Source organism: Eurypyga helias, unplaced genomic scaffold, assembly GCF_000690775.1.
Source record: "Eurypyga helias isolate BGI_N326 unplaced genomic scaffold, ASM69077v1 scaffold22448, whole genome shotgun sequence".
NCBI lineage: Eukaryota > Metazoa > Chordata > Aves > Eurypygiformes > Eurypygidae > Eurypyga > Eurypyga helias.
In genome coordinates this window covers 18,021-27,979 of record NW_010265259.1, presented here as the reverse complement: position 1 = coordinate 27,979, position 9,959 = coordinate 18,021, and the positions used below count along the sequence as shown (strand labels likewise).

The 9,959-nt window shown below is 53.4% G+C and overlaps 1 protein-coding gene across 1 annotated transcript in view; it reads right to left on the bottom strand.

Moving 5' to 3' along the window:
* Positions 1–48: 48 nt before the first annotated feature.
* The window catches only part of LOC104513357 (unconventional myosin-XVIIIb-like), a gene marked incomplete at its 3' end in the record, with an annotated part of 22,154 nt that continues 12,243 nt past the window's right edge, over positions 49–9,959 (bottom strand). Inside the window, exons 4-6 of the mRNA XM_010156680.1 lie at positions 8,387–8,428; positions 7,583–7,744; positions 49–968 (exon numbers count right to left, since the gene is read on the bottom strand). Coding sequence (XP_010154982.1) covers positions 49–968; positions 7,583–7,744; positions 8,387–8,428 — 1,124 coding nt within the window. The remainder of the gene's footprint in view (positions 969–7,582; positions 7,745–8,386; positions 8,429–9,959) is intronic.

Here is a 9,959-nt window from a genome sequence, read left to right as displayed (position 1 = left end):
TTCTGTCCCTCCCAGGCTTGGCCAGGCTGCTGGTGGAGCGGGATTTGCGAATGGCTGGGAGGAAGTCATCGAAGTCAACATTGGTTCTCCTCTCGTAGTTGAGGGTTGGTATTCGCCAGCTGAAGGGGTCGCTGCCCTTCCCCTCGCCCAGCCCGTCGCTGGATGCTGAGCTCAGGAGCCCCCCAGAGCCCCTTCCCACCTCCGCATCTTCCAGTGATGGCTCCAAGCAGCTTCTCCAGGAGCTCGGCCGCAGCGTGCCCAGCACCTCCATCCCCACAGCCGGAGAGCTGGGCCGGTGGCCGGAGCCGTCGAGGGTTTGCAGGAGGGAGTCATAGGAGCCGAACTTTGATGCTCTTTTCAGCGCCGGAGAGCGTGACGGCTCCGCTGGTTCTGAGGCCATGCTCCGCAGGCTGGAGGAGCGCACGAGGCTGGCGCCTGCTCCTTCGCCTTCCCCTGGGTCATTCCCATCTAGCTTCCCTACGGACGACTCCGCCACTGGGAAAACCCTGGAGCGTCGCAGGGCTGCAGCACCAGTGGTGCGGTAAATGGGGAGGGGAGAGGTGTCGCCCAGCGCCGCGCGCCCTTGCTCCCGCTCCGCTCCCCGCTGCCGCCGCAGCTCCTCCACATACTCAGACAGGGCAACCGATGAGCTGGGCACAGGCGCTGTCGCTGGAGAGAGCCGTCTCCTCCTTGGCACCGTCGGAGACAACGGGCTGGGGAACCTCCCGTCCGTGGCAGGTGAGCCCCCCCGCCGCAGCACCGATGGGGACGTGTCTCCTATCCTATCCACAGGTTTTTTCAGGCTCTCCAGCTCCTCTTCGTCTGCCAGAGGTTTTACATACTCCCGTCTTCTGGCACCGAGCAAGGGACTCACCACCCTGCCCAGATCCGCAGCTTCGATGGACCTGGCAGTGCTCAGGGAAGAAGCCGGCCAGCTCGTTGCCGGTTCCTTGGTGTCTCTGCTCACCCTAAACAACAGATACTGGCGTTAGTCTAAGCAGCGTGACTTCCAGTGACTGTAACATCATTCTGCAAGGACAAGGCTGAGCAGGGAAAAGCCAGTATTGGCACAGTAGTCTCAGAATAAACCCCCATTGCCGCATTGAGCATTTGGGCAATGCCCAAAGATTTTATCTTTAATAACTCTAAGTCAGCCAACCCAGTTAAATCCATGGCATAGGGGGTGTGGCATGACCACCTTTAGCTCTGCCAAACCAACACATACCTCCAGCCGTCCTTTTTCTTGACAGGCTATAGCAATACGCAGGATTTATTTTGTTTTCGTCAAAACCAAAGATTATTCACTAAAACTTTATGAAACCGGCTCGCGGCACATCCCGAATGCATCTTATTGCAGGGCACGTTTTGCCAGGGTCCTGCTGGGGAGGGAACTGCAGGAGCCAAATGCCGCCTGGTCAGGGTCAGGGTCACATCACTCACTGAAGAGCAGAAGTGATGTGTGGGGTGGGACTTCGCCCTGCAAACGGGGGTTGATGGGGAGGGCAGGGACCATGTGGGCGCCCCTGCTGCTCACCAGTCACCGCCCCACAGGACAGCATGCCCAGAACACGCAGCCCTCACCCGGCTCACAGCGGGCCTGTGGCTGGGACCAGCACAGCTCTGGGAGACGATGTGTGGGACCAGCCTTGCCTGCCAGCTGGTATTGTTGTTTTACCTCCTGCTCCTCATCACAGGGCTGCAAGAGCTGCCCTGGGACCGCTGCAGTGACTCTGTTCCCACCCTTGCCCCAGCTGCTCCCTGAGCAGGCAGGGATGGGGTGGCAGCACAGCGGGAACAAGGGACGGTCCTGCCTTCCCCCAACTCCTGCCTGTCCCTCACCAAAGCTTTCGATGGCACTGAGCACCCCCTCTGCTGGGACAGGAGCTTGGGATCATCTCCTTGGGCACCACAGGATGCCGATGCAGAGTCGGTTTAGCTGCCGAAGTCTGTCCCGAGCAGCCAGCTCCTGGCCCATGCAGGCTGCAGAAAGGGCTTTTCTGCACCAAGCCATCCCCCTTCCTTGTGCAGCTGATGCACAGAAACGGGGAGGGGGCTGCACTCACCGGCAGACTCGGTGGTACTCCTGATACAAAGACCCCAGTGTGTCACTTCACTTGCCCCTCAAGCACCTGCATTGGCTTTGATGGGACGCACATTTTTTTGAAAGGCCAAGGGCCTTTTTGCCAGGACACGGCTGAAACAAAGCTGATACTCTGCAGAGCTGTGCCGTGTCTCTCCTCGGGACAAGGCTTTAGATCAACAACAGACAGTTACTCTCCAGCTGCTCGTGCGCGGACACTTGTCGGTAAGACAGGGTGCAAAGGCATCTGCGAGGGATGCGTTTGGACAAAGGCTGCCCCCAGTGCTGGCAGCTGCCGGCACCGCTGTCGGAATATTCCCACTTGTGGGTACCCCTGGCATCGCTCAGACAAGAGGGACCTGGAATTGGCCTTAATGAGAAGGCTGTGGGGTGTGAATTTCTCTGATAAAGAAAGGAGGAGGGAAAAAGAGAGCAAAGGGTAGAGTAAAGCAGCAGAACCTAAATATAAATACATCGAGGTGCAGGAGCAGTGGCAGGGTTTACATTGCAGGGCATCCTGCCCTGGTGTTACCATGGGAATGGGGTGAGAGCGGATAATCCCAGACACCACACTGGACCCACGCAGACCAGGCTCTGCTGACCCGTGAAATAATTTACATGCCGAGACGGGGTGAAGACAAACGCTGTGGCTGGGAAACGCAAGCGATTGCAGAAGCGATGGGGTAATGGAGTGGCTTCAGGTCCGCAGCACACGCCGGCACAGCCCAGGACACAGGGTTGCCTGCCTGGCCGTGGTGCTCGCCACCATGCTGTGTGCCTGCAGCTCATTAAAAGGCCCAAACCACTTCATTATTCAATGCAAAATTAATTAACCAGGGATTTAATCTTCCAGGAATGCGGCAACCTCCAGGGCTACCCCGTGCTGCTGCACCCAACGTTGCTAAAGCCTCACAGCTGATTAATAGTTTGAGATATTTTCATAATGCTGGGGTTTAGGATCCTAAATTGCATCTTACCTAAATAGCTGGTGTAATCCTTCCGTGAGAATTTGTATGGAAATTGTTCCAATCACACTCTACATTTCCAAATAGTATTTTAAACTGACTGCTGCACAACCAGCTTTCATAAATTAAACAGCCAGCTCCGATATTTTTCTTTGGTTTTTAAGACCGAGATAAAAGTGAGCTGGAGACGTAAGAAACACTCACGGACTGTGAGCACAGGCGGTTTACACGCTGCTATTTATTGTCCTGTTCAGTGTAATGGGCAGTTACTGTATTTATGAAAATCTTTAAAGCCTGAAATAGAGTGAAAGCTGCAAATACAGGATTTCTCCTCTGGCTCCCATGGCTAGTATGAGTCCAACTGCCAAGGACCCACAGCCCCTGGGGTCCAAGCAGGGACCTCTGTGTAATGGAGCATCTCCTGCCTATGTTCTCCCTGCTTGTCAGCAGAAGAGCTGAAGCCTAAGACCCCCCCATCCATCCTTGTCTCTCCCAACAGTTCCTATTAGGTGCATTTGTTAAGCACACCCAACCGCACATGCCCGGGAAAGGGCTGGTTTCCCCAGGGAAGCCGCATCTCCCCGGACACGGCTCATCAGCCGTGGTCAGTGCATGCCGGTGACGATACCGGTGCTGATTCCGGGGCCGGTAGGTCAGTGGCATGTTAACTCCAAGCAGCATCAGCTGCCTGGTGAGCGTGTGCGGGGCCTAATTGGGTTCTAAATGAAATTGCGAACTCCCCTCGGGGTTTACACTCGCAGCAAAAAGGCACCACGCGGTGGGGAAACACTGCTGGGATTTCTTTGCTTTTGATGCTTTTCCTCTTGCTTTCCAGCATCTAAAATGCTCAGGTCCTTCCAGAAAAATCCACTATTGCTTCCCTTCCTAGGAAGCCAAAACCTGCTTTGCTCACCTCCAGAGACCCTCCCTGCAGCGGGTCCAAGCTGCTGCCCACCCTGGCACCAGCCAGCACGGCGGCGTGCGCGAGGGCAGCAACGTCACGGATGCCCTGAAATCCCACCTCCATTTCCACTAATTACCTTGTGCAAAAGGAGCCTGAGGACCACAAGGAAGTTTCTCCCATGCAGCAGGTTTCTGATGGAACAAGCCCTCAGGCTGGTGCCAGTGCTGCCGGGGAGGCTGGGCTGCTGTTCCCCACCGCTGGTCAAGCCATGCCACCGTGGCTGGATCCAACGCCACTGTACCAGCACCCCATCCCCATCTTTTGTTCCTTTAACCCTACCCTGGTGGCTACCAAAAAAGCCCACCCCAAAATCAGGGCCATACTCGAGCCTCCTCACAAGGGCACAAGCACAAAACCAGTCCTGTCCCATCTTGCAGCATCCTCTGCTCATCCACAAATCCCAGACTAAGGGTTGGCGTGGCGTCAGTCACTCCCAGGGCTCGGAATAAACCCTGTGAGCCCCAGGCAGCCACGGTGGGGGGGGATGCTGCAGGATCATGAACAAAACCTCGCTCCATGCCTCAGCCTCACAGACAACATTCCCCGGCCCAATGCAGAATTTGGAAGGCATCTGCAAGCCAAACGGAGTTCTGCAATATGCCATTCACACCAAAGCAAATGACATACAACAATAATTAGTGAAGATTACATAGCAATTAACATGATTACAATTATGCTAGTTGAAATAATTTATACAATAAAATCCACACATGCCTTGCGACACACGACCAGGGATGGAAGTGTGGTTCGGATGCTCTCCCTGGTAGCTCATAAATAAAGCCAAGACAACTCCATATCAGGGGGAGAGAAGAGACTGGCCTCATTTCTGCCAGAAGAGGATTTTCTTGTCACGCCATCATCTCCCAGTTTCCCATAGAATCATTTGCTTTTGACACACTGATGTTTAAAAATAAACGTGTCGGATCCCCAACAGCCCTGGGACCCAGGCTCCTGCTTTCACGTACCAAAACAGAAGGGGAAAGGATGCCGGGGGCTGCCGGGGCTACGGATGCCGCGGTGCCATGGGATGCAGAACCAAGAGGCAGAGCCCGGTGCTGCAGGTCCATTCCCAGCAGCACCTCGGGGTGAGCCCCTCCGTTGCAATACAACCCCGACCTGCCTGGTGAGAGTCAGGATAAATACAAAAAGTTTCAATTTGGCTTCCTAAGGAAAAAATCTGATAGTTGATTCCAACTCTGCAATGTGTCGTATTCATGGAGGTTTAGCCTTGCTGGCCAGCATTTTGTAGAAGCACTTAAATAGGAGGGAATTAAAGAAAACATTAATCAAATCTCTCATTCCTGTACACTACACTGACGGTAAGAGCCTTCTATGCTTTCCTCTGGCTTTTGGCAGCTGTTTGTTCAGGAAATATCCCATATGTAGAGCTGAGAAGCGAATGCTAGGAAGATTCATTTTTCATTACTGGGTGCTTGTGTAAGACAAAGGAATCTTAATAAGGAAGAGCTCGTTTCGCTGATCTCATTTTTATTACCTTACCGGTCTCATCATCTGTTTGTTTGCATTTCATACAGCCTCCTCTCCAGTATTTCCATCTTAGATTAGCCGAAGCCAAACACAGCAAGGACACCGGGATTTGCAATTTGCCTTTTCACGACCCCCAGGATGGAGGCAGATTGTCACACTGTTCCCAGATCTAGGTACAAATTGCCTCTCACAGTGTCCATGGTCAGCCCAGTAAGTTATTTTTATTAATCCCCAAGCCTACATACCTGCCCTTTTATTATAAATCCAGTGTATTTTAGCTCAGAAATATGATATTAGCCACAACTCCTAATTTGCTGCCATTTATTTATGATCAGAGCTGGGTTATTTGGACCAAAGACCTATAAGCAGAACAGAGGAATCCCTTTTCTGTTGGGTGCTGGGGTGAGGCGCAGGGTCGCAGTGAGTTTGGCTGGCTGCTCTCAGGGCTCCCACTCATCACCTCCAGGTCCCAGCCCTGCCCAACCACCCTCAGATTCCGCCTTACATCAGCAAAAGTCTGCTTCAAACTGCTCCAGCATGCAGTGTCCCCTGCCAGGGGACTTGCTCTTCAGAAAATTAATTCTGGCAGTAGTGATTTTACTGTACAAAGCAGGTGAATGCAGTAGGGACACTGCCAAAATCAGAGCATTAATGCTCATGTCTGCAATGAAAGGCCAGTCTGCAAACCTTACCGAACCCTATCCGCTCGGAGCATCTACCTATGGACCCGCACAAGGACAGGGAGCAGGCGGGTGCCATGGCGAGCTGTGCCAAGCGCCAGCCTGGCCCCCACCCTGGTTCCAGGGAAAAAGATGGGAAATATCGATGCATATCCCAGTACACCGTTCCTGGGAAAGCACTGCAGCAGGGGCTGCCAGAAGGGGAACCATCAGCCCTGCCCAATGTGAATTTGGCTGGTCAGTCTTTCCACCCATGTGCACTGCTGGCTGCCACCCCGTCCCACGGCAGTCGATGCCACAGGTCATGCTTTATGTGAAAAAGCATGCTTTTGTTCGTTACAAAGCTACTGCTTTGCAGATCTTTGCATCCCCTGGGTGGGGATGGTGCTCTCTGGAGCCGCTTTGGGCCCACGCTGCTCCGGCCCCAGGACTCAAAGCTCCATCTCTGCTCACCAAAGGCTCTCCCAAGCCCCTGAGGAGGCATGTCACCCTTCCCGGTCCCCACCACCTCCCTTCTGAGCAGCAGCCACCAGACCCTGACTCACAGGGCTTGCCAAAACTCAACCCATGCAAATGCTTCACACACAAAACACAAAGATTTGTCTGCAACCCTGCGGTGCCAGGGACGGCTGTAAAATCATGGGTTTGTCTGTGGGCTGGAGTGTCCCTCCAAAGGGCACCCAGGCAGGGTGGTCTCGATTTGGGCTGGGCACTCGCTGAGCCCCAGGCAGCCCGGCCACTGAGCACCCAAGGCAGCTCCGCAGGATCTGAGCTGAGGCAGTTTGGCCACGCGAGTGCTTGGGCCACTCTCCAACTCCCTCACAGCCCATTAGCATTACCATCAAAAATTAACATATTTTTATATTAGAACTGTATAAATGCATACTGTTTCCTCAGCAGCAAAAGGCGAGCATATGGCATACAAATCCCCAAATAGGCTGCATCGCCTCTTTAAATTATCTCTAGAGAATACATCAAGGGATATTATACTGCTTGAAGCATGTTTTTGATGTAGCGACTTTCATCTAGCATTTCACTGATCCTGGCGTGGCAGCGGCTACCTTCCTTGATCTGATGTTTTGGCCTTAGATACCACGGGTCCTCCAAACCTTCCTTCTGCGTGTCCTGAGAGGGGCACAGCCGAAGCGCCTGCCATCCCCAGAGCAACATCTGCAGCACCCCACGATGAGCAGAGGGGGCTTCCCTGTCCCCAAGCAGCTGTAGGCATTAGAGCAGTGCCACCGTGGTGCACCTCATCATGGGATCCATCACCCAGAAAGGGTGACTTTACTTTTTCCATGGGAAAAGAAAAGCTAAGGAGATCACATACATGGCACAGGGGGAGCAGCTGTGAATCTGTCCCCACGGAGGTTGCCATGCCCGGGATGGGCTGGGGGTCCCTTACCTGGAGCCCTGGGTGCCACGGCTGCCAACGGACTGCGCTGAGAGGCTCCCAGCCACGCTGGTACCCGCAGGGGAAGACCAGCCCGTGGATGACCCCGGCCAGGACTTGATGCTCTCTGCAGGCTCCAGACCGAGCGTGGAGCTGACGCTGGAGCAGGCATCCCTGCGGGGAGAGGAGAGACCCCGTTAGCTCCGCAAGCACAGCAGGAGGGCTGGCGGCACTGAGGAGTCCTGGAGCATGTGTGAGCGTGAAGTGGAGCACAGACCAGGGGATCCTTCACACCTCCCGCCAGTGGGTTCTGCTCTGGCCATTTTGCAGCACTGATCAGGTAAAACCAACCTTTCCAGGCAACCTGGTCCTTGTGCCATTGCCATTAACTATTTCCCTCACACCGTTGTAAGTGCCCCGTAGCCCATAGACAATGGGCAGGAAAACCTCACTTCTGCCTGCAGTGCCCCAGGACTGGAGCTGCAGTGGCAGAGCCAGTGTGACCCCAGACACCCCACTGTGCCCTATGCACCCCTGGGCTCCCCCTGCCCCCCCACTGGGAGCCCACACTCCAGCTGCAGCAGATTAAATCCTTTAGGATCTCAGTTTTCCTTCAAAGCCACAAATCAGCTTCATATTCTCAAGGTGCATCCCTCCCAGTTTAACAGATGGACTTCCAGGGAAAGCGAGCAGGTCCACAGGCATGGGGGGCACACAAAGCCCATCCATGCCCAATGGAACAGTGGTCCATAACCCATCGCACAACCCGACATAGGCTCCAGCCCTTTGGCTGGCAGCTCCCCAGGGCTCACTCACGTCTCCCTCCTGGAGCAGAGCGACTCCCGCGTCGTCTGCAGGCTGCAACCAGGGGACAAAAGAGAGAGTCAGCTGCGGTGCTGCCGATGGCATGCATGGCCTCCCTGAACCCACCGCATGAGTCCGATGGGGTGAAAAACTTCCCAGACTAACTGCAGCAAAGCTTGCTGCTGTGCCTGTAGTACAACTGGGGCAGGCTTTTGCCTGACTCAGGCAACGTTCCCCTCCAGCAGCCCAAGCAGAGCTGCAGCGGTAGCCAGGGCAGCAGCAGGGCCGTTCCCAGCATGGCTAAAGACCTCCTCCCCTGCTTCCTGCACCTTTCAGACCCTGGGCTGCTGTGCTGGTTTGAGTTGGGACAGAGAAAATTTTCTTCACAGTAGCTAGTGTGAGGCTATGGTTTGGATTTGTGCTGAGAATAATATTGATAACTAATGTTTTGAGTTGTTGCCAAGCAATGTTTACATTAAACTAAGGGCTTTCTCAGTTTCTGATACTGGCCTTGTGTCCCCAGCTTCTCCTCTACAAGAAGGTGGTGAGCAGTTGTATCATTTTGTTTTCCTTCTTTTCCCTCCCCTTTTTAAAAAATTACATATTATTATCATTATTATTAATAGGTGGTATTATTTTCATTACTTAGTAGTAGTATTAATATTTTTTTTTATTTCACTTACTTTCAATTATTAAGCTGTTCTTATCTCAACCCACAAGTTCTCTTATCTCTTTCCTCCAATTCTCCCCGCATCCCACTGCCGGAGGAGAAGAGCCAGCAGCTGCACGGTACTTGGTTGCTCACTGGGGCTGAACCACAACAGCTCCAAAAGGGCCCCCGGCGCAGGCACCCCCGGAGCGGACGCCGGTGCAGTGCATGTTGCATTTGTCCCCGTGGGACACCTCTGGGTGCCCACGCTGGTGAAGGGCAGGGAGCAACACACACCATTTCTCCTGCACACAGCAGCTGCGGACATCCCTGCCAGGAAGCATTTCTCACCTCCCGCTTATGTGTCAAGTGTATTGGAAATCACTTTTGTTTTATGGAGGAGTGAATTTCTGAGCTCACGGTTTCTGTCTCACCTTTCCCTGGTTTAATCACTACATAAAGAAAATCTCTTCTCATGGCGCAGTGACAAGTACATCTCTGCCTTTTTTTTTTTTTTTTAATGCATTTATCTGCTTTGTCTCCAATTGTCACGATGCCCCTTTAGCGATGTAGCAGAGGGGAAAATTGGAAGGCTGTAGAAATGACACCTGAAAAATTCACTGAAATCTTTTCCTAGTAAAATCTTCCATCCAACCACCCAGTTTCCCTGGCTTCTCCAGCCCCCCAGCCCCTGTGGCTGAGCAAAGTGCAGGATTTGCCATCCATAAATCCAGCGCTGGGGCATCTGCTGACATGCAGCAGCACGCCACGCTGCCAGGGACTGGAGCTTGCTCTGCAAATGGGGTGACTTCCACCCTTTTGCTTACTTTAAGCTGGATCACACAGTAGGATTTTAGGGGTGACACTTTTTCATGAAACCTTTTGTTAACATGAAGCTTCTTGTTCATAAACATGTGTGGCTACAGCTAAACCGTT